At 49.2% G+C, this 25,287-nt stretch overlaps 1 protein-coding gene across 1 annotated transcript in view; it reads right to left on the reverse strand.

Annotated features, from left to right (window-relative positions):
* Positions 845–25,287, reverse strand: part of TMEM163 (transmembrane protein 163) — a 272,759-nt gene continuing 248,316 nt past the window's right edge. The window contains exons 6-8 of the mRNA XM_018062098.1: positions 11,462–11,573; positions 2,944–3,085; positions 845–1,614 (exon numbers count right to left, since the gene is read on the reverse strand). Coding sequence (XP_017917587.1) covers positions 1,554–1,614; positions 2,944–3,085; positions 11,462–11,573 — 315 coding nt within the window. The 3' untranslated portion in view covers positions 845–1,553. The remainder of the gene's footprint in view (positions 1,615–2,943; positions 3,086–11,461; positions 11,574–25,287) is intronic.

The following is a 25,287-nucleotide window of genomic DNA, read 5'->3' on the forward strand; positions in this document are numbered from 1 at the left end:
CTTAAGAGGCTGGCTGTGGGCTTATTAAACCTGGGCCACATTACCCTGCCTCAGAAAGAACACCCTGACCCCAGAGCTCAGTGGTCCATGAGCACTTGGTTAGGCACGTGCCCCGGAAGGTCAAGTTCACACTCCCACTAGGGGCTTGTTGTAGGTGATGCTAGAGGGCCATGGTGCAGCCTCTCTGAAGACAGCAGAGTGCCTGGATGCTGCCCAGAGCAGAGACTCCATGGGAGACACCTGGCATCTTTGATGGGACACAAGTCCCCAGAAAGGTGAGCATAACTTGAGTGCTTAAGTTTTGAGGATGCTACACAAAGATTCCACAGTGGGAACTACATTAAACATTAAATACAGGAAGAAAAACCTGCAGCAAAGGAACCTATTGCACCTTGTATTTCCCAGACCAGAACAGTGTCTGTTTTTTGTGTGTGCGACATGGTAACAGCCCCTAGAACATGCTGCAGAATGCCGTTGGAGAAAAGCACTCTTGAAAGCATCAGACTGAACCAAGGTCAGTGACCTCTTAGAATAGACCACCTGCCCTTCAGGGGCTCTACCCGGGCACCAGTCGTCCTTCACCCAGGACAGAAAACCTGCCCACAGCAGTGACAACTCTGGCGATCACCTCCCCATACCATACAAAACAGGAAAAGGTCTTTATTGGTCACCGCTGCCTGGACAAGCAGCAGTGCTGGAGGACAGAATGTTGCATGTGGGGGCTGCTTTGTACAGAGTCTACGACTAACGCTACATAAACCGAGAACATCTAATTCCTTACAGAGGAGGAAGCCATCACAAGAAGACTGTGATGTACCTACCATTACCACTTCACACAGCATGTAGATCTATGCATCTATGGATAGATTATATAATTTATTACAAATAAACTGTAGTTTCACATCTCTCCAAAAGGGATCCTGTGTTTACACATATATGTTTGGGCTCTGAATGTACAAGAAAGGATTGGGGCTGAGTTTGATACATGCAAAGCTCATACATCTATCACTAAGTACTTTAAAAATAGAATGGTCTCCTTTAGAACAAATCCAGTGTTTAGACTGAGGATTAGTAAAACAGTATGAAACGAATGAAATACACGGATAGAAATTAGGAGGTGATCTACATGATGGTTCTGGAAAGGGGTGTGGGACCAAAGGGTGCGGTCCTCTCTTAAAATCTGCCAGGAGACCAGAGGAGGTGGGCCCCGAGGAGGTGGGCCTGGCGAGTCACTATCCATGTCAGGCTGGGAGCACCACAGAAGGGCGTGTACCCTCCCCACACGAACCTGTTTTATAGCAGAAGGTGGACGAGGTCAGTTCCCATGGAGGGTCCCCGCTCGGTGAGTGTTGTCCTACGGTGTCGGGCGGGGGCGGTGGTGGGAGGAGAGCAAGGCAGTCCGACCTGCGGGGTAGACCTCGTTCCTGTGAGCACAAGCTTTCCGAGAGAGAAGCTGATGTTCAGTTAAACATGGGCACCATCTGCCTGCGTGGAAACGTCTCCTGGTCCTGACAGTCTTCATGCAGTGGCGGGGCAGCCGGTGCGGGCCACCTTCACTCAAACATCTCGTAGTGGCGTGTCTGCCTCACCCTGGGCACCATGTCGATAAGGAGCCTGCGAGGAGGAAGCAGACCGGTCACCCCAACAAGGACCCTCCACAGCCCTGGGCTTGGGGAACAGATGGGGGCTTTGTTTCTATAAATACAATTCACACACCATAAAACTCCTGTGATTCGGTGCTTTTTAGTGTACACACAGGTGGCGCAACTGTCACCACCTAATTCTAGAACATTTTCATCAATCCCCTAAAAACAAACTCACTAGGAGTCACTCCCCACCTTACCCCCCCGCAACAACCGCTAATCTACTTTCTCTAAAGATTTGCCTATTCGACGTATTGACTGTAACTGGAATCATGCACCATGTAGCCTTCCGTAACTGGCTTCTTCCATTGGGCGTGTTTTCGAGGTTCATCCCTGTGGCACAAATCAGTATTTCATTCTTTTGGCTGAATAAATCCTCCACTATGTCTCTACCACCTTTTATTTAATCACTGGACATCTGCGTTCTTTAAAACCTGCATATGGGTTGTATGTTGGGCATATGGGTTGTATGTTGGGCATACGAGTTTTTTCTACCTTTTTGCCCGCTGTGAATAATGCCACTACGATCATTCGTGTGTGAGTTTTTACGTGGATATGTTTTCATTTCTCTGGATTATGTATCAAGGAGTGGAACTGCCAGGCCAAATAGCAACTCTGTGTTTAACACTTTGAGAAACTGCTAACCTATCCCTGAAATGGCTAAACAATTTTATATCCCCACCAACAGAACATGGAGATTTGATTTCTCCTTAACCTCACCAACACTTACTGTCTCTTGTATTAAAGCCATCCTGGTGGGAGAGAGAAGTGTGTTAACATTTAAAAGCTTGAGAAACTGTGTTCAGAGGCTGACTCCAGCCTGGACGCTGTGTACAGAGCCAGTGATGCCTACAGGGCACTTTAGTGAGTGGCCTCGGGCTGGACTAGAACCCAAGGCCTGGGTGGGTTTTTCTACATGCAGCCCTTACTGCACAAAGTCCCTTTTATAAAAAGTTTTCTCAGTCTGGGTGCTTTAGCCCCCTCTACCACCTCCCCACTGACTGCCCCAGGTGGCAGAGGGAGCTAACGGGTGAGGATACCACACAGGCCTGCCTGGTGCATCATCATGACCCTCACTGTAGAGGAAGGAAGGGGCACTGATCTGGCACCAACAGTTGAAGGCAGGACCACTTACCTCCCTTCTCTCCCAGCCTCAAGGATATATGACGGCTGCTAGGGGCTGTTCCAGTCCCCGACCTCTCCCAGGAGCAGGAGGGTCACAGGGACAGGACGTAGTTATCAGAAGTGGGGAATACAGCACCCCTGGCAGCCCAGAGGGCAAAGAGGAAGCAGCACTTACTTGACCCCATAGGCGAATATGGTGAGGCCAATCAGCACGCCGATGCTGCCGTCCAGGTACCAGACAGCCGAGTTGTGCTTGAACACCTCGGCGCTCAGAAGGATGGAGAAGCCCATCACGCCCCCCACAAGGGAGTTAAACCCTGCAAGGGAAGCAGAGAGAGGCTGAGGCCGGTGCCCAGCGTGGCCACAAGGAAAACCCCCCAAATGCCAGGTGTGCCTCTGCATTCCAGAGCGTGCGCTGGAAGGAATATTCCAGAAGCACTTTGCAAGCGGCAGCGACCACCTCAGACACCTACGTGGCTTGCCAAGTCTCCACTCAGATGTCACCAGAGACCCCCTGGATAGTTATCAGCCCCATTATCAGTGTCCACCCCCTGCCAGGCACTCCTGCTCCAGTGATGTAGCCTATGTGTGGTTCCCAATGCCCCCCTCTCACACGCTAGGACGCAGGCCTTGAGAGGGGAGGGGCACCAGCCCTGCTGAACACACAGGACACATTCAATGCTCAGGGACTCACATCTGTCTGATGTCTGCTGGGCAAGTACAGAGTTGGGATCTTCTCAATTCTGTCAAGTCAGATTATCACCCCCATTTTACCAACAATAAAACTTAAGTTAACAGAATGAATGAGGGAGGTTCAAAAAACTGACCAGGGTTACATGGATTGAAAGGGGCAAGGCTGGGTGATACCAGTACCCACATCCTTTCCCAACAGTCTCCCTAAGCCACCTGAGGCTTTTCATTCTCCAGGAAGGACATGCAAAGTCTCGAATTCGCTACAGAAACAGCAATCAAACAAGAACTAGACACAACACACCTCAATCACCATCTCCTCCTCATGTCACCTCGGTGGGTCCCTACAACTTGGACATCACACTTCCAGTCTACGTGTAGCTTTTCCAAGGCTACACGAGAGGGAACGGCTTAGAGGGGCTCCCAGGGGCTCACTGAGGTGTGAGCCACAAGGCTCCTTGCCTGCCTTAGTGTAACTGAGCCCCAAGAGCAGCCGCAGGCAGGCCCACACTGCTCGGGCAGGCCAGGAACCTCTCCAACAGCAGGTCCTGCTCTATCCTCAGCAGCTCGGCCTGTGTGAGGGCACCGTGCTTCTGAACTCAAAAGTGGTTAACTCCAGGTTCCAGTGGGAGAATTGAGATCAAACAATCTTAAATGCATTCAGTGGGGTCTGTACCACTAGCGGACGTTCTAAATGAAGAGCAGGGGAAAAGGAAGAAGAGTGTACGGTAGAGATGACTTAAGCCAAATCCCTTCTCAAGATCCACAGGGTAGACCTCAACAGGCTGCCTCCAACAATGGGACCCAGATGAAGCTAGGCCTGCAAGGCCATCTCTGGTGTCTGCATCACACACGCCTCTCTCCTCTCAGACCTCCATCACCTCCCTGCTCCAGTTCGCAGCTGAGGACTCGGCCTTGCACATCTTAGAGCACACGGGTTCAGATCACAATACCTCATCTTGCCAACACCAAACCCATCACTCACCTGGGCCCGCTGCCCCCACATCCTCAGCTGCTTCTCCAGTTACCCCTGTTCCTATGACAGACCAGTGCCTTTGTCTCTGTTCACTGAAGGACTTTGTTCTTGAATTTCTTCTCCCTCTCCTGGATCACTCCCACTGGGATAAACCTCCACCTCCTCCCTTGATTCCATGCCACCCCCAACACAACCCCCATTCACTACCTCCCTTTGCAAAACTCCCTGAAGAGCTGTCTACCCCCGTTTAGCCTACCTCCCGTTCTCTTTACCCTACCCCACCCTTACAGCCCCCCTCCCCTGAGCTCTCCCTGGTCTTGGATGGCTGCAGGCTGCCACGTGCCATGGTTGCCTTCCCACCCCTCAGGTCCTCCCATCTCCTGAGCCCTCCCTGGTCATGGATGGCTCAAGGCTGTCACAAGCCATGGTTGCCTCCCCGTCCTCGTCTTACGCCCTCCTGGGAATGCTTCCTTCCAGCCTCACGTGACACCGCCCTCTGCCACTGTCTCTCTTCTCCCTCCAGCTGCTCCTCCTCACTCTCCGTCACTGGATCCTCCTAGTCACCCCCATCCGAGTTCCTGGCTTAGTCCCCCGAAATCCTCCTCCATCAACATTCTCCCCACAGGTTCTCACCTCCATCCCATAAGCCAGCGTCTCCCTAGCTCTGTTTCATCCTGACCTTCCCCCTCAGCTGTAGACACAGAAGCATCTCAAACTGAACATGTTCAGAGCAAAAAATTCTGCCTCCAAATGACTTACCTTTCAGCCACCTCCTGTGTAAACAGCGTCCCCATCCACCCAGCTGCTGAAGCTACAACCCTAGGAGTCTATCCTGGACTTTCCTCACATGCAAATCTAATCCATCCATCAAGTCATTCTTGTCAACTGTTCCCTCCAAGAGTCATGCTCCGTCTACCCCCAGGCCAAGCCCCCTCCTTCCTCCTCCATCCCCTTCCCCACCTGCCCACATCTCCCTCCTCACAATGATTCCCCCTCACAGCAGCCAGTGACCGTGGTAGTGGACAGCAGCCAAGACCCTCCAGCAGACAAGCTGCCCGCCCTGGAACCTGTGCACTCTTCATGGCCGACAAGCCCTGCCGTGCGCGACCAGCCCCTTCAGCCTTGTTCACATCAGGTCCCCTGACCTCCCCACCCTCTGTGCTCCGGCCACACCGGACTTGACCACCCACCCCCCCACCCCGGACCTCTGCTTCCAGGGTCTCCCAGGCCGCCTCCTCCCCGGCCTGCACTCAGCCCCGACACACAGTCCTATCTTCTCATCATTGCCCCTCCTTCACTCTTTTCCAGGGCTCTTCATCACATGGTGTTTTTTGCCATTTTTCTTTTTACAAACATCCCTCTCTTTCCCACCAGAAATGTAGCTTATGGATAGGAGTTTTGTCTCTCTCCTGCTGTATTCTGAGTCCCAGAATGGAGGCTGCCACTGCTCAGGGCCTCTACTGACTGCTGCGTTCATACTGACCTCACAGATGGACAGAAGGGCCTCAGTCTTGCTAAGAGGATGCCTACTCACCAGGCTGAGCTATCCCAAGAGAGATGAGGCCTCTACAGCCCAGGCCCTGGGGTCTCCCTACCAAGGCAGAGCCTGTAGCTAGAGCTCTGGGTGGACAGCCACCGAGAGGCAGAGGGCTTACTCTGAGACTTTGGGGTGTGGTTGGGGGCCATATGGAGAGTCAACCTCCCCACTCCACAAGGTTCACACCTAGTGGACCTCTCCAACCCAGTACCACCTCAATACAGGCGACAAGGATGAGGAAAGGCAAACCCCTCCACCTTCCCCCAACCAGGTCCACATCCTCGGGAGGCCAGTCCAAGGAACTGTGTGGAAAAGGAGGCCAGGACTTGCTGGGTGCCTGCGGCTGGTGAGGGCTGTTCCAGGCGGGCCTCTCCTGCCCCTCTCTGTGTACCCGGGGATCTCTGCCCACCGCCCACCGTGAGCCTCCCGCCCCTCACCCACTGAGGCCTCCTTGGTAGATAGCCAGTCTGACAAGGAGCTTCCTCTGGGTGTCCTGGGGGGAGCGGGAGGGCAGGGCTGACGTGAGCTTCACCAGAGATGTGTCCCACCACACCAAGTCACAAGGCCAGATCTCTCAACCTTCCACCTCCCCGCCGTGGAGGCCAGGGGCAGGTAACTCCATGGGTGCCCCTTCTCAGGGTGCCTGGGGCGAGGCTGCAGCCCAGGCCCCTGTGGTGTGAGTTTCTGGGGCTCCTCCACGCTCACTCACCTCTAGATAATGAGGAAGAGGACTCTGCTTCCCTTCTGTCTCTGTTCTCCACGCAGCTCATGGAGCTGATGCCCCTCCAGCCTTCTGCCACCTCACGCGAAGCTGGGTGCCGGCCGAGTCTTTCCCAGCTCCTTGCATGTAGGGCACCTGGAGCTTCCTCCCTCTCTGCCCTGCCCCTGGTTTCGGCCTCTGCACATCACACCCTCCATTCTGCCTCCAATCTCCCCAGGTAGGGGGACAGCAGGTCCACTCTGAGAACAGCAAGGTCATATTTCCCTCCTGTCTTCTGACACATGGAGATCGTCAGTGCTTCCCCTCTCCCATCATAAGAGGCTGGCATTCACCCCCTTGCCTCTGGCTGTCCCTTGGTTCCTCCTATTCTTTTTATTAATAACAAATGGAATCAGACCCTAGATGGCGCTAGTGGTAAAGAACCCACCTGCCAATGTGAGAAATGCTGGAGACAAGTTTGATCCCTGGGTCGGGAAGATCCCCCGGAGAAGGGCATGCAACCCACTCGAATATTCTTGCCTGGAGAACTCCACGGACAAAGGAGCCTGGAGGGCTACGGTCCACAGGGTCACAAAGAGTCGGACATGACTGAGCGACTTAACACACAAGCACGCACAGAATCAAAAAAGTCTCTGGAGCTCGCATCTTCTCACAGAGGGCCACACAGAGCATCCGCAGAAGCCGTCACTCTGTGCAGGGGCTACCTGCGCTGGAATTGACCTCTCAAGCATCCTCAAAGTTGGGGGAGTTCTGTGTTGAGTGGTGGCCGGGGAAAGGCAGAGACAGGAAGGAGATGGCCGCGGCCCCCGCAGACTAGAATCCTACACCCCATTTTCTCCACCTTCGTTGTGGGCACAGTAGCCCTGGAGCCCTCAGCCAGCCCGCTGGAGCTCAGAAAGTGTAGAGAGTGAGGTTCCCCCAGATGGCCACTAGATGGCCACTCGCTCCACCAAATCACCAGGCTCAGCCAGCCCAGGACAGTGCGAGGACCCACCAGCCCCTACAGTGGGTGGAACTTTGACCTTGTTCACCCATCCCCTCCAGGAGCATCTGAGCTTCTCCACCCACCTTTGGTTACGGCTTATTTCAGCTGCACCTCTTGTGAGCCTGGCGGAAACACTGGAACCAGCACACCGGACCAGGGGACAATTCTGTATCTGCCCTTCCACATCCTTCAGGATTCTAGAGCCTTCCCAGCTACAGCCATTCCCCATGAAGGACCCTAACCTCACAGCCCCCACCCACAGACCTCCCAGCTTACCAAAGCAGCCCATAAGGTCCCATCAGTCCCTCACCTCCGGGGCCCTGCCCTCACCTCCTAAGGGGCCCCACCCCGAACTCCCATGCCCATAAGCTCGTTCCCATGTTCCCTGTCAAAAGGCAAGGGTGGGATGATTTGAGAGAATAGCATTAAAACATGTATATTATCATATGTGAAATAGATCTCCAGTCCAGGTTCAATGCATGACACAGGGTGCTCAGGGCTGGTGCACTGGGATCACCCCGAGGGATGGGGAACACATGTACACCCATGGCTGACTCATGTCAATGTATGGCAAAAACCACTACAATATTGTAAAGTAATTAGCCTACAATTAAAATAAATAAATTTAAAAAAAAACACCAGAGCAGCTGCAAAAAGTAAATGCTGTCATCACCTCAGAAGACATAAGAACGTCTGAGGTGATCTTGATTAGAGGCTCTAACAGTCTGGCTTTAATGACTAGATAAGCATCTATACAATTAAGCACATATTGATTTTATGCAGAAAATTCTCATTCAAAGTTATTCATGTACTTGAAAACCACCACAGGCTCTGGGCAGAGTCAGCTCAGGCCCCTCATCTCAGAGAGGCTTCCAGCTGTCCTGCAGGCAGCTCTGGAGCCAGAACCCTGGCCCCTCGAGGGTTCAGAACTCCCCCCAGGGACCTTGCCACAATCTTCCTCTGTCTGATTTGTAGTATTAACTTCCTGCACAAAATCATTTTGTCTTAAATAATACAAAGCCAGCTTCAGCCTAGTCCTGATAGCCATAAGTGCACGCTATCACATCACTAAATACCCAGAGCAAGAAAACCCAATTAGACAGGATTTCCTGCACAGCATGGGGAAGTCTGGAATCCACCTACACCCTGCTGCCCCTCTTTCCCTGGAGATATGCTTCCTGACTGTAAGAACAGGACCCAGGGACACCGGATCTGGTGGAGTCAGCCTGGCCTAGTACACACACGGCCCCACCCATTTCATACATAACTCCAGCTTGGGAAGCAGCTGCCTCACCAGGTGACAAGTGAGACCTGCCTGGCCTTTCGGCACCAGAAGCAATTTGCTGGACTTGCTTCCTCCTTGGAGAGAAAGCACTTGGCCTGCTCCCCTGCCCTGGGCCAAGCCAACAGGAACGGCAGGCCGGCCTCCTGAACCCTAGCCTGCCCCCTACCTCCCCAAGTAAGGACATAATTACAGATTGTTCTGCTAATCAATGAATGAAGCAGGAGGCTGTAATTACTGCTGCATATTTTGCTGATACTCCCACTAAGTGAGGGATTGCAGAGTATGCCAAGCCTCTCCCCACCCCCAGGCAACGAGGCTCATGGGGCGGGCTTGGGGTGGGAGTGCTGCCTCCACGCTTTGCAACAGCCTTGCTCTGTCTCTCCTCAGCCTCCACCGCCTGTTTGTCCCTGAGCTCTGCCCATTTTATAAACATCACCGACATTTCCTCAGTTCCCCCACATCCCACCCCTCTGCCCTCAACTTCTGAGGCCACCACCCTCTGGGATCCCCAGAGACCTCTCCCTCCCAGAAGTTTCTCTGCTCTGTTCTCCACCTTGTTGGCCAGAAGGATCATTTAGAAACATCCACCATGTCACCCCCTCATCTGTTTAAATATTTAACAAAACATCCAAGAATCCCTCACTTGACCTGGCATATCGAATGGTCCACCCTTGCCCACTTGGCAGGGCTCCTCACCCTGTGACCCTTCCTCACAACAGCCCCCCAACCCCCTCCCGAGGCCACAGGCTCCCTCCCACCTCGGTTCCCTCTCCCTGAGGAGTGCCTGTCTCCGCTTTGCCTGTTTGTGGGACAATTTTCCCTTAAACTATTCACTCCTCCTGGTAATGACCCCTTCCTGAGGGTTCAGGAGGCAGATGGGAAGACCATTTATGTGTTTGGATGGTTTTGTAGGTGAAAACTATGGACTCTGGAGTCACTTCATTAAAAAACACATACTTATCATCGGGGGCTTCTCTTAAAATGTTAAGGAAGACCGCCTGTCATGGGAGAGGTCCCACTATTCTGAGAAGAAAGGGGTCAAGCTTCAGGATCATGGGTGGGGAGGGGACAGGGCCTCCTGCCTGGCAGTTGGGGGGCATGGTCTGACTGCTGGGGCCTCCAGTACAGCATCTCAGCTGTAGTCAACTGAACAGAGAAAGTGCTGATGCTGTATCAGCACAGAGGCTCTGTGACTTTAGGGTGTAATGTAGGACAGACTTACAGGAATAATGCAGGGCTTCCCAGGTGGCACTAGTGGTAAAGAACACGCCTGCCCATGCAGGAGACGTAAGACACATGGGTTCGATCCCTGGGTAGCGAAGAACCCTTGGAGAAGGAAATGGCAACCCACTCCAGTATGCTTGCCTGGACAATTCCATGGATAGAGGAGTCAGCTACAGCCCACAGGGTCGCAAAAAGTCGGACATGACTGAGTGGCTTAGCATGTACGCTGTGTTGACCAGTACAGCCTCCCCCCAGGCCCACCTTCCCATCCTTCATGTTAAGGAACTGCAGCTGCCCACATGTTTGTATCCCCATATTTCACATAGGCGGGAACTCTGAGAGTCTAAGGAGCAGGGAGTGGTTCTTTAACAAGAAATCATGGGAATTCCCTGCTGGACCATGGTTAGGATTCAGTGCTCTCACTGCCAGGGACCTGAGTTCAATCCCTCGTCAGGTAACTAAGATGCCACAAGCCTCGTGGTATGGCTAAGGGGGGAAAAAATCTTAGGATCTCTGCTCTATTTTGTGCAGGCACAGCCACCAGCCCACCAGCTAGGACCCTGTGACCTCTCACCCCAGGGCACAGGGGCACACGTCTCTACTCCCGACCCTCAGAAACTTCACACGTTCTGGGATAAAGAGAAAGAAAACAGCCGGGAGGCTGTGTTCATCACATTCCTAGTATACATGGCAGCACCAGTGCGCAAAAACTGAAACGTGCTTTTCCTGCTTTCACACACCCTTCTCCGTCTGCCCAAAGGCCACACAGGAGGCTCCTCCTGACCCACAGGACACAGAGGGACACGTTGACCTGGTTCGGGTCTTGAGCAAAGTACACGTGGCTCATTTCCCCAGCAAAGCCCTGGTCACCGCTACCTGAACTCCCAGGTAAGGGGGAAATGGGTGTGGAACACGCACCAGACCTTCATAGAATCCAGGGAATATGCTTACTTTTTATTTGCAGTGATGCACAATAAACAAGACTCTGGGAAGCCCTTTGTGCTCTATGATTAGGAGGCAAGCCCTGAGTTACCCTGTTAGGAGGTCCGGGTGGAGGTGCTTTAGGAAGAGCGTATTCAATTCCCAGGCACAAAACATCTGCCCTGATAGGGAACCCTAAGAATCATGAAACAGCCTGGGGAAGGGAGAACAGTGGGGAACAGATTCCAAGCTGTTGAGCTCTTCTGCAAGATGAGCAGCTGAAAGTGACCCAAACAGCACCTTCCCTCACTGTGAGCTCAGCCCCCAGAGGCCAGGCACACTGGCCTTACTCACCATCTGTTATGAGTGCTCTGCTGGTCAGAACCTTCCCCAGCATGAACTTCAGCACAGCCAGGATGCTGCATAGGATCCCACTTAAAATGGAGACGCTGAACAGGAAATCATCCTAGAAGAGGAAGTTCCAGATTTCAATGGTTCAGCTCACGCCAGAGCAGATCATCGGCAAACCACTGGCCTTTGCTCCCAGAATTAACAGTTGAGTATGCTGCCACTGGGCTTCCCCAGTGGCTCAGCAGTAAAGAGTCCGCGCACCAATGCAGGAGATGCGGGTTTGATCCCTGGGTGGGGAAGATCCCCTGGAGGAGGGCATGGCAACTCACTCCGGTATTCTTGCCTGGGAAATCCCGTGGACAGCGGAGCTTGGTGGGCCACAGTCCACGAGGTGGCAGAGTCACTCAGTGACTGAAGAACAGATGCTGCCACCAGGTGGGAGTATATTGCTTGCTTTCATACCTGTTACCTGTGTCACCAGAAACTGAAAAGGAGGATCAGAAACACATGATCCAGATTTATATTTCTTTAGAAACCTCGGAAACCCATTACATTTTCTTTTCCTGTAGGAGATTTCCCTTCCCACTATTCCGCCAAAATGGTTGGCAATCATTGATCAATCACGGAGTTGGTCAAAGTGCTAACAATAGTAACTTCTATGTAGAGTTTTCCAAGGATAAGTCAAAAAGCAGCTGATTGCAAAGTTTGGAACAAGTAAGTAGACCAGCGGCTTGAGAACAGGGCCAACTGAACTTGCCACAGGGTCAGTTATGGCTGATCAATATGGCTACTTCTAGCCGTATTCTTTCCTTAACTTCACAGAAGCCACTGGAAGTTCAAATATAGCTTTCAAGGTGGGACAAGGCATCTAAAAATGTAGTTTGCTGTTGATGTTATCTTTGCACTTCCTCTAAGTTGTTAGCTCACCTTTGGAAGCAAGTGAGTGAGTCACATGCCAAAGCGAGCAGCACTGTCTACTGCCTGACAGCAGGGCCCATGGAAGCTCTCAGCTTAGGGCTCCCAGGCACCACTCCCGTGAGACACAGCCTCCAGATCCCCCAACATGGAAAGGCACTGCCAGCACAAATCTGATGAACAGCATATGTGCTCGAAGAATGGGTTTCCTAAGTGCCGCAGTGCTAAAGAATCTGCCTGCCAATGCAGGAGAAGCAGGAGATGCGAGTTCAATCCCTGGGACAGGAAGATCCCTGGAGAAGGAAATAGCAACCCACTCCAGTATTCTTGCCTGGAAAATCCCATGGACAGCGGAGCCTGGCGAGCTATAGTGCATGGGATCACAAAGAGTTGGACACGACTCAGCATGCACACACACGTACTCAAAGAATAGAATTCCTTAAGCATTTTATTATTCAAATAACCAAGTAATAGAAAGCTAGGATGACAGCCTGCTTCCCCAGGTTCAAACCTGAGTAAAGTGATTTGAAAAATCACCTCTCTAGAAAGAGGGTATCTGCAAAGCACCTCCTCCACAACACTCATCAGTGGTGGTTGGCTTTAACATATGTCCACAAATCCTTCACTGCATCCCCGCAAAAGGCACAGCCTAATCCCCTGGTCCTTTGCATGTCAGCTCAACTCATGACTTGAATCTAACAGGATACAGAAAAAAGGAAAAACAAGTTTGGCCAGAAAGTTCATTTGGGTTTTTCCATAACATTTCAAAGAGAAACCCAAACAAGCTTCTTGGCCAACCCAAACATAACTTTATAGGGTAGAAACCAGGTGAGTGAGCAAGGTGAGCATGTCCACACACAATGATACTGCTACACATGCCTCCTGATAGGATGGGACATGAGAAGGACACCTCTGGGTGTCCTACCCCAAATCCATAACCTCAGCTGAATTGTGAAAAAACATAAACAGCATTGAGGATGGTCTATAAAACACCTGAGTACTACTTTTCATACATGTCAAGATCATGAAAGACAAGGAACCACTGAGAAACTGACACAGGTTGGAGGCTAAGGGGATGTGAGGATAAAACGCCACAGAAAAGAAAAGGTCATTAGCAGGAAATCTGGGGAAATCAGCGCAGAGGCTGGCATTCTGTTAACAGTGTTGTCATCTCATAGCGTTTTTCCCAGGTGGCTCAGTGGCAAAGGACACACCTGCCAATGGAGGAGACGTGAGTCGGTTCCCTTGTTCAGGAAGATCCCCTGGAGAAGTAAATGCAATCCCACTCCAGTACTCTTGCCTGGGGAATCCCATGGACAGAGGAACCTGGCGGGCTACAGTCCACGGGGTCGCAAAGAGTTGGACACGACTTAGTGGCTGAACATCATCATCATCTCGCAATGTGAGTAAAGGCACCTTGGTTATCAGCATGAGATGTTAACGTTAAGGGAGGCAGGAGGAAGGGCATACGGAACCTCTCTGTAACGTCTTTGTAAGCGAAGTGAAAGTCGCTCAGTGTATCCAACTCTTTGCGACCCCATGGACTATATAGTAGTCTCCAGGCCAGAATACTGGAGTGGGTAGCCTATCCCTTCTCCAGAGGATCTTCCCAACCCAGGAATTGAACCAGGGTCTCCTGTATTGCAGGTGGATTCTTCACCAACTGAGCTATCAGGGAAACCCTGTCTTTGTAACTGATGCATAAATCTAACACTATCCCAAATTTTGCAGATTTTTAGAATAGTCTCTGTATTAAAGTTTCAGTTTCTCAAAAGATCAGTAAGGACTATGCCAAACCTGGCCTCTTGGCAGATCCCAAGTCCCTGCTGTGCATGAGGTTACATAACAGGGGGATAGGGGTGGTGTTAGGGAAGGATCCCCCCCACTCCCCAAATCAAAGCTTTCTTCATGTGGGAACTCAGTCTAACTATGCGAGATGGTAGCAATAACTACAATCAGACGTGGAACAGCAGACTAGTTCAAAATTGGGAAAGGAGTACATCAAGGCTATATAATGTCATCCTGTTTAACTTCTATGCAGAGTACATCATGAAAAATGCCTGGCTGGATGAAGCTCAAGCTGGAATCAAGACTCCTGGCAGAAATATCAATAACCACTCTAATGACAGAAAGGAAGAGGAACTAAAGAGCCTCCTGATGAAGGTGAAAGAAGAGAGTGAAAAAGCTGACTTAAAATTCAACTTTCAATAAACGAAGATCATGGCATCCAGTCCCATCACTTCTTAGCAAAGAGATGGGGAAACAATGACAAACTTTATTTTCCTGGGCTCCAAAATCACTGTGGACCCAGAGTGCAGCCATGAAATTAAAAGACATTTGCTCCTTGGAAGAAAATCTATGACAAGCCTAGACAGTGTATTAAAAAGCAGAGACACCACTTTGCCAACAAAGTCTATAGAGACGAAGCTATGGTTTTCCAGTAGTCATGTAGAGATGTGAGAGTTGGACCATAAAGAAGGCTGAGCACCAAAGAACTGGTGCTTTTGAACTATGTTGCTGGAGAAGACTCTTGAGAGTCCTTTGGACAGGAAGAAAATCAAACCAGTCAATCCTAAAGGAAATCATCCCTGAATATTCATGGGAAGGACTGATGCTGAAGCTGAAGCTCTAATATTTTGGCTATCTGATGTGAAGAGATGACTCATTAAAAAAAAAAACAACCCTTATGCTTGGAAAGACTGGGGGCAAGAGGAGAAGGGGGTAACAGAGGATAAGATGGTTGGATGGCATCACTGATCCAATGGACATGAGTTTGAGCAAACTCTGGGAGATGGTGAAGGACAGGGAAGCCTGGTGTGCTGAGGTCCGTGGGGTCGCAGAGTGGGACACAACTGAGCAACTGAACAACAACAATGCATAAGAAAAAATGCAAATATGATAAGGAATCACATACAAACACAGACCCACATGAAGACAGGATTCAAAAAGCCTAAACTGGGAGATTGAGACAGTCAATTAAGTACGGTGAGACCCCAGATTGAAGAGCTAAATTCTCACTGTGCTCACCCCCTGCCTGAAACTTTTCTAGCTCCACTCAGTCTGCCCACAAAACCCTCATCCCTACCTTTTCAGAGACAGAGAAAGCCTGTGTTCACCCCATCTAAGCCCCAGAGAGCTGGGATTTAGGGTACCCCTCCCACCTCTAGATGTATCTCGAGAAGAGCAGTGGGCTTTGCTGGTCCTGCCCTGGTTCTGCTCACCTGGGGAGCTCACTGCTGAATGCAGGCTTGGCTGACAAAGGACCGTGAGGCACCAGCAGATCTTTGCTCAACCTAGACTCCACTTCTCACTGGGGAAACAAACTGACGCTCTCAGATCTCAATTTTCTCTTCCACAAAGAGCAGTGTGATACCCACAGCCCCTGGCAGCCAGCTGGTATGCAGTTAAATGTAGTAATTGTTGTTAGAGGCACAAGATGCATTATCCACAGGCTAACTTATCTCACCAAACAGCCACATTAGGTGCTAATGGTGAGCCCCAAACACAGCATGGTAAGTACTCCTATACAGGAAACACAAGGAATTCATTACCTAGAGAAAACCACACCCGGTGCAATGTAAAGAAGCATAAGAGAAACTGTGGTTGGTATCCGTGGTGACTTAACAAGGGTGAAGGAGCGCTCAGGACCTACCCTTTACCTTGGAGAAGCTTTCCATGGACTGGAATACTGGAGGAATAGGGCAGGGGGTTCCTGATGTAATAAAGTAGAAGCATCATATGATAATTAAAGGCACCCAAGCAGAAGGCTCACTTAATAACTGTATGACTCTGGGCAAGTCACCAAACCTCCCTCCCTGTAAGCACTTGTAAAATGCGAAAAAAAAAAAAAAAAGATCTACCACCCCTGGTGGCTGTGTAGTATGTCCACAGGATCAGCTGGAGCTATGTTTCCCAGAATCCCCTTGCTAGGTGTTTCCAAGCCACACTCGGCCAGCAGAGACATCTGTTGGAGATCTGGAAAGTGGAGGTGATGCGGCGGTCCCTTGTCCCTGAAGACAGCTGCAGGGCACAGCTTGCTGATCCACTGGCTCCTCTTAGTGGAGGGAGAAGGGCCACACCAGGCCCTCAGCTCTGCCAGCTCCCCTGGCTCCCCTCCTCCAGCCTCTCTGAGTCCTGGGCCAGGTGCTCAGTGTGCGGTTTCATGCCAAAAGCTTTTTCTGCAGATCAGATCACCCGTGTCCCTGAGGCTGAGACCCTGAGACTCAAATGTAGCTCCTTCAGGGTCTCTGGCAGTCCTGCTCTGCTCCTCTCTTGTTGGGGAGCCCCGCTAACTTCAGGCCCAGACTCTGAAGCAGGAGCCTCCTGCCATTCTGAAACAAAGCCCCATCCATACCAGTTAAGAGTAGTTCTGTTTCCCTGCTTAAGCTTCACATATTACCTCAAAAGGATATTCCAAAGTGCTCCAACAGGGCCTGGCACAGAATAAATGATATATTTAAAAGTGCAGAAGCCAAGGTGCCAAACTCGGGGTTTTCGTGTCTGTGGATTATTCCCACCAACCAGTCTGCTCCCAGCTCTGAAAGAACATCTGCCTTCCTCAAGTCTGGGAAAACAGAGACTGGGGCCACCTCAAAGCTTCATCAAGAGCTACAAGGCTTTGCCCACCATAGCTGCACTGATCTACTTCAGGCAAAATTAACTTCGTAGCCAGTCTCATGGAGGACTGGACTGGCACAGACCTGCCAATGCCCTCACCCCAAACCAGCTTTCAACATCCTAGAAGTCTACTGGGAGTCTCCCAGCCAGAGCCCACCTGGGTCTTCTCTCTTCCCCCAGCCTCCATATCTATGGTTAGCACGAGCATAATGTCACAGAGAAGTAGTCATCCGCCTGCTCAAGACATCAGTCCCTCCTACAGACCTTGTGTCCTCCCCAAATGCACCATGCGAGAGCCCTAACTTCACTGTGATAGAATCTGGAGATGGAAATGAGGGAGGTGATTAGAAGTAAATCAGATCATGAGGATGGGGCCCTCATGGTGGTATTAGTGTCCTATAACAAGAAGAAAAAAATCTCTCTCTCTCTCTTGTTCTCTCCACCTACACACATTGAAGAAAGGCCAGGTGAGGTAACAGTGAAAAGGCACCAAGTTCCTAGCATTTTGTTATGTCATCCTGAGTTAAGGTGATTCTGACTGTAACCTTCCCAACAGTCGGGAAGCCAGATGAGACGTGGCTGGTACATAAGGTAAATGCTACATAAGGAAGAGAAGTTGCAAACCCGAGCAGCTATGCCCCGCTGATGGCTTCTTTCCAAGTGCAGCCGCGCCCGTCATGTCCCACTCAATCCTCACTGCCCAGTCAAACAGGCATCTGAAAGGTGGAGAGACAGATGCACAGCAGTGAGACAACCTGCCCAAGGTCACTCAGCTGGAAGCAGGACCTGGATGTGTTCCCAGCTGTAAACCTCACCAGGCTGCCTCGACCATGGCTGCCTAAGCATCTCTCACAGTACTGACTGTGGACCCTGCACAAACAGGGGGACAGGCATTCCCTTATTAGGTACTCTGTCTCCACTGCTGCAGTGCTGGCTGACTGGTTTCTCACAGTTGGGTCATCACTAAATGGTTAGAAATGAGTGAAAAAAGGTTCCAGACAACTAGCCACTCACTCAGAAGCCGAGGGTAAATGTATATTAAAGGTGAAAGCGACATAAGTCATGTTCATTCTGGTAAGTTTCCTTATGACCTCGTAGTGGTGAAGGGCTTTATAACCATCTCAAAGGCATAAAAATTGATATATTTGACTACATGGAAAATTGAAACATATGCAGAAGATAAATTATACATGCTTGGAAAAAAATGTTATCACAAAGGGTTAGTCTCCCTAATCTAGAAATCCAAAAGAAGACCAAGAAACTAATAGAAAATGGGCAAAAGACAAGCACAAGAATTAAGCAAATGTTAAACATATGAAAGATGCTTAAACACACTAATGAAAGAAACAAAAATTACACCAAGATACCGTTTTTCCTCTCATCAAAAGAATTAAAAACTTCTATTCCTTGAAAGACACTATTAAAATAATTAAGGAAAGCCACAGATTGGGGGAAAATTTGCAAACACATTTGTTAAAGGACTTGAGCATGCACAACTCAATAAGAAGAAAACAGATGACTCAATTTTTTTTAATGAGTAAAAGCTTTGAACAAACACTTCACCAAGAAGATACATGACTAGCAAATAAGCAGATGAAAAGACAGCCAACATCATTAGTCAACAGGGAAATGTAAATCAGGACCACTATGAGATATTGCTACATACATATTAGAATTAGTAAAACTAGAGAAAGAACATCAATTGTGGTACAATTTGCAACAACAAGAACTCTCCTGGACTGTGAATAAGAATATAAAATGGTATAGCCACTTTGCAAAAGAGATTGGCCAGTCCTTACAAAGTTAAATATAGACTTACCATATATTAATATTAGTCGCTCAGGCATGTCTGACTCTCTGCAACACAATGGAATATAGCTTGCCAGGCTCCTCTGTCCATGGAATTCTCTAGGTTAGAATACTAGAGTGGGTTGCCAATTCCCTCCCCAGGGGATTGTCCAGACCAGGGATTGAACCCAGGTCTCCCACACTGCAGGCAGTTTCTTTACTGTCTGAGCCACCAGGGAAGCCCATAGGACCCAACAATTCTGCTCACTGGTATTTATCCAAGAGAAAAAAAAAAAAAGCCTAAGTCCACACAAAAATCTGCACACCACTGTTCTTAGCTACCATGTTCATAGCATCCAAAAACTGGAAACAGCTTAAATGCTCAACAAGTGATGGATAAACAAACAGTGGATACACAGATATCTATTTGATGGATAAATTGCCAGGCAATTGAATACTACTCAGCAATGAAAAAGGACTAGCGGTGCATTCAGTAAGAACACAGCTGCACTTGACAAGCAAATGCTGCATGAAAGAAAGCAGACATGAGAGAGTCAACAGGTCATGATTCATTGCTACTACATTCTAGAAAAGGAAAACCATGCTGGCAGCTAGATCAGTAGCTGGGAAGAGGAATTCATTGATGACCGCAAAAGTACATGATGGCACTTACTGGAGAGACAAAAATATTCTCTACCTTCATTATGGTGGTAGTTCTGTAATTATAAACATCTGTCAAAACCCATCAAAATATATGAGCGGTAGTTTACTGTATGCACACTGCATCTCAATAAAACTTTTTTTTTTAAAGCAATTTAGCTCAGGGATCCTGAGGTGATGATTACTAGTATTTATGCAATTCAGCATATGCACATTATTATAAAGGACATAACGTTCATTGTCAGGACAGAGATCTAATCTAATCAAATAAAGATTAGATTAGAGGCTTGAGAGGTCAGTGGTGGAATATGTACCCAGATGGACTGCCTTTGAATCTCATGAATTTCCTGCACTGATGTGTTTCTACCATCTGGGTGAGTAAATTTCCTTTTATAGACTCATCTTGAGTGTTTCCTCCTCTATTAAGCATTTCTTGACAATGTTTCCACTCCATGAGCCCCTGGAACCATGTTCTCCCAGGTCCTATGACCCCTCCTTCCTTCACTGTCCCCCTCTCCTGTGAGCTCACTGTGTGGAGAGGTCCTTTCTCATCCACCCCAGGAGCTATACCCATTGCAAAAAAAAAAAAAAAAAAAATCTGTGCTGTGAACTACTATGCTGCAGAGAGAGACACCAAAATCATAATCAACAAAGTCTTTTACAAGCAGTTTTAATGGAAGCTGCAGAAGCATTTATCCACATAGCTGTCATCTTGACCCTCCATGGAAGTAAGGAATATAAGCTTAAAAATCTAAGTGGTAAATGCTTGCCTGGGTTGGTGGGGGTGGGGAGAGGAGAGGGTTAAGCTGGTTGATTTCTTCATGATTAAATGAGATGCTGGAATGTACCTTGGAGTGGGAAGAAACACCACCCCAGTTCCTGAGCACCAACAGTGACCCTGGACTGTGGACAGAGGACATTGGTGAGGGCAAGCCTGAAATTCTGTGACATCAGAAGAATCCTGATTTGACAGACACTCATGGCCTCACTCACACTTGAAGATGCCAGATATGAGCTGGGTCTGCAGCCAGGGATGTGGGACACGAGGACTTGACAGTGGCTGCCGCCTCAGGCCCGCCCCACCACCCCATGGCCTACCCCAGACCTGCAGAGTGCCTCCTGCCTGTCTGAGCAATTACCCACGACTCCCAACCCAAACTTCAGACCAGCCTAGGAGAAGGCACCCCCTCCTCAGCCTGTCCTCCACAAGGCCTCTACCTTCCAGAGAGCATGTGATAATGGCCAGTCCATCTGAGGGGCATGTCTTTTATAAGAGCCAGTAATGCCTTTACTCTGTAATGTTCTAACTTTGTTGACCCCCAATGGAAGAAGAAACACCTTTACTCAGTGGGATGAATCATTTAGAGAAGAATTCCAAAAACCTGATAGACCCCTGCAGTATGAAAAACTCTTCACCGCAAACTCTGATTTATACCAAGACTAATCCTGTCTCAGCCAAGAGATCAGGCCATAGAGATCATGCTCCTTCCCCAGCACCTCCTCTCCAGCACCCCCCACACCAGCCAGCATCACCACCACCAGCCCCCCAGCTCTGGCCTACCACCAGATAAGGGGGGCATGCTGTTTGTATAAACATGAAGTGGTCTGAAAAATACAGAGCACTGGAGTTGGAAAAGCACGGGTCATATAGCTCATGCTTCAGGAGGGGAAACAGGCTTGGGAAGAGCAGGTGGCTCCCCAAAGACAGCAGAGGCTCTCACCTACTCTTTGCCTCCTTCTCAGCAGCCTGGCATCACCAACCCCTTCCAGTTCTTTAAGTCTAGGCTAGAATATAGCAACAGGGCTAATTTTAGGATTCAAAAGCAATCAGGGCAGAGCTGATAACAGCTGATCTGGAGAAGATCTTTGTGCTGACGTGTGATTTGCACACTATCTCAGGAGACTGTGGTCAGCCAGATCTGGGTCTTGGTCAGCTTTTTCCAGGAAGATGCAGGGTCCTTGCACTGCCCGCCACACATAGCCTGCTGACCTGGTAGATTAGCATACTGACAACCTGATGGATGTTGATAGCATGATGGTCTTTTCTAGCTCGTCTCAGTGAAATCAAACCAAATTAAACCCATTGGACGAAGCTGACCCCTCTGCCCTCACCTTTATCACTTGCTCCTTCTCTCACCCAGCTCACGCCACTTCAGCTTCCTCTCTGCTCCTCAAACACACTGAGTGTGCTCCTGCCTCAGGACTTTTGCACATGCTGTTTCTACTCACTCCCCTACTTCTGTCATATCACAGCTCATGTATCACCTTCTTGGTGAGATTGTTGTCTAGTCACTAAGTCATGTTCAACTCTCTTGCCGCCCCATGGACTCCAGCACATCAGGCTTCCCTCTCCTTCACCATCTCCCTGAATTTGCTCAAATTCATGTCCATTGAGTCAGTGATGCCACCCAACCATCTTATCCTCTGTTGCCCCCTTCTCCTCTTGCCCTCAGTCTTTCCCAGCATAAGGGTTTTTTCTAATGAGTCGGCTCTTCACATTAGATAGCCAAAATATTGGAGCTTCAGCTTCAGCATCAGTCCTTCCAATGAATATTCAGGGTTGATTTCCTTTAGGATTGACTGGTTGGATCTCCTTGCAGTCCAAGGGACTCTCAAGAGTCTTCTCCAGCACCACAGTTCCAAAGCATCAATTTTTCAGCACTCAGCCTGCTTTATAGTTCAACTCGCACATCTGTACATGACTACTGGCAAAACCACAGGTTTGACTAGACGGCCCTTTGTTGGAATAGTGATGTCTCTGCTTCTTAATACACTGTGCAGATTTGTTATAGCCTTTCTTCCGAGAAGCAAGCCTCTTTTAATTTCGTGGCCAGTCACCACCCGCAGTGATTTTGGAGCCCAGGAAAATAAAATCAGTCACTGTTTCCACTTTTTCACCTCTATTTGCCATGAAGTGATGGGACTAAAAGCCATGATCTTCATTTTTTAAATGCTGAGTTTTAAGTCAGCTTTTTCACTTTCCTCTTTCACCTTCATCAAGAAGCTCTTTAGTTCCTCTTTGCTTTCTGATGGTCCCTGACTAATAATCCTTCCCTATATTCTAACCTGATTTTTCTGATAGCGCTTTTCACATTTAAACACATATTGACTATTTAAATTTAAAGTTAATATAACTGAGACTTCCCTAGTGGTCCAGTGGTTAAGAATCCACTTGCCAATGCAGGGGACACGGGTTAGATCCCTGGTCCGGGAAGATCCCGCATGCCTCGGGACAACGAAGCCTGAGCATCACAACTAGAGAGTCTCTGAGCCATGGTGAAAGTTCCCCCAACAGGGAACAAAGATCCCGCATGCCACAACTAAGACTGAACAAAGCCAAATAAATAAATACTTTTTTGAAAAGTCACTGGGTCAGTTACAGTACACAGCATACTGTAACTGACACACTGTTACAGCAGCCAGAATGGCTAGGGCCCCCACCCTCATCACGCCCACCAATATCCTAAATATCAACAGGGAAGTGGGGGTGTGCTTCAACACCTGAAAATCCAACTCATCTTCTGACAGATTCACATCATCACATGAAGCAGACCATCCTTGTCTCTGGCTGGCCAGCCGCCAGCAGCAGTCTCTAACACTGTAACACTGAGTTTCTCTTCTCCCCCCTGCCACCCCCCACATTTTCCCATACAGTCTCATCTCAAAGCATTTGACTCCTGGCGTTGCTCACAGAAGAACATTTGGCAGCACTGACATTTTTCTCTGCAGTGCCACTTGTCACCTCCTATATTCAGTTTATGCCTTATCATAGGTGACACTATTAGCTGCAATGCCAGGTCACAGGGAGCTGTGGCCACTAACACCAACCAGAGGTCACGTCTGGAAATTCAGACTGCCTATTCCTCCGGAGACCAACACTGTCCCTTTTCATAAGCTGTGTGACAGCTGGGGGTGGGGGAGAGTGTGGAGAGTGTGGAGTCTCACTTGCTATGTCTGCAAAATTTAAAAAAAAAAAAAAGTGTCCTTTGCTTTCCTAATGAGGACAAATTTCAAACCTTCCTGACACTACATGTGTTCTAGAATTACCCAGGGAAATGCGAGTGCTGGCTGAATAAGAAATGTGTATCGATTTATGGCCCCAGGTGAAATTAAAAGTCACTCTCATCCCTAGATCTTTTCATTGCCCCCTTCTCCGCCCCACCCCAGCCGATGAGAGAAGACGGCAGATGTGGAGGAAATGACACCAAGCACGAGCCTGCAATTTCCCCTGGTTATTAAATTCTATTGACAAATTGCCACAGAGTCACATTAAATGACTTCACAATTTTTAAATTAGCATCAAGCCATTCTGATGTTGGGAGGGTAGAGAGTTGGTGTTTAGATAACCAGGTTAGCAGCCAGGAGGTTCTGCAGAGAGTGGATGTCGGGGTCGCTGCCAAGCTTACAGGACAGACTGGGAGCTGGAGTCCTGGCAGTTCCTGGCTGCACTGGCCAACCTGACCGTGGAGTCCCTGCAAAGGCTTGGGAAGGACGCAGATGTCTGGCTCTATGGGCATCATGAAACTGAGTTTGGCGGGGTCACAGAATGGACAGGCAGAGTTGACTGAGGCACCATGACTGCCTCACACTCCCGGACACAGCCTGGCTTCTGTTAAACAAAGCATCTGACTGTCTGTCATTTTCTTTTTTTCTTGTCTTTCTTTTTTAGGGGGGGGGGCACACCTTGTGGCTTGAGGGATCTTAGTTTCCTGACTAGGGATTGAATCCAGGTCCACAGTAGTGAAAGCCCAAGTCTTAATAACCACTGGACTGCCATGGAATTCCCTGGTTGTTCTTTTCTGATTCAAGATAGGAGCACAAGGCTCACTGGGGAACAAGCACTCTAATCCCTGGACAAAGCCACAGAATCTGAGATGAGCCATTCTGCGGGGCTCACAATCTTCCTGCCCATCACCACCAGGTATTTTAATAACTCTGGGGTTCCCTAAAACCAGGACCAAGTTAACATCCCCTCAGCTAAACCCTCAGGACAGAGGCACTGCCACCCTTGAAAAGCTCTGTTCTGCAAAGGAAGCAGAATCTGCTGGCTGACTGCTTTTGCTCCCTTTGTTAGTATGGATACCATGCCAATAATGTCACATCAACACTCCAGGATCAGACTAGAGAGTTCCTTAAATAACAGTCATATAAAAAAGGAAAAGTGAAGCTGCTCAGTTATGTCCAACTCTTTGCAGCCCCATGGCCTGTAGCCTACCAGGCTCCTCCATCCATGGGATTTTCCAAGCAGGGGCACTGGAGTGGGTTGCCATTTCCTTCTCCAGAGGATCTTCCTGTCCCAGGGATCGATTTCGGGTCTCCCACATTGCAAGCAGATGCTTTACCCTTTGAGTCATATAAGCACATATTATTATCAAGGCCCATTAGAGGCAATGCTCTTTTCCTAAGGCTTAATAAATTACTTTATTTTAAATCATCAGAAGATACCTGCTCAGTTGAAACTATGGCCTCCAAACTGAAAGGTTAAATTCATGCTCCTATGATCAGTTCACACAGCTAGTCAATGACATTGATAGTATTCAAACTCCTATCTATCCAATCGAAAATCTATCACCCTTCACCTGAAGGAATGGCCCTGGATCTCAAGTTTGGCTAAATAAAAGCTGACGAACAAACAGTTCACAATGCTGATAGGACTGCTTCATATATTTGAAAATGCCTAAAAAGCAGAAGGGATTCCAGTTAAAGATGGTGGATTGAAAACACATACTCAGCTTTTGTGGCCACTAAATGGTAGCACAGGAGTTTCTTCTCTTTTTAAGGCATGAACCCACAAGGACAAAGCAAACAGGAGAAGGGATTACAGAAGAATGGTAGCTGCCTTAGAGGTG

This window comes from Capra hircus, chromosome 2, assembly GCF_001704415.2.
Source record: "Capra hircus breed San Clemente chromosome 2, ASM170441v1, whole genome shotgun sequence".
NCBI lineage: Eukaryota > Metazoa > Chordata > Mammalia > Artiodactyla > Bovidae > Capra > Capra hircus.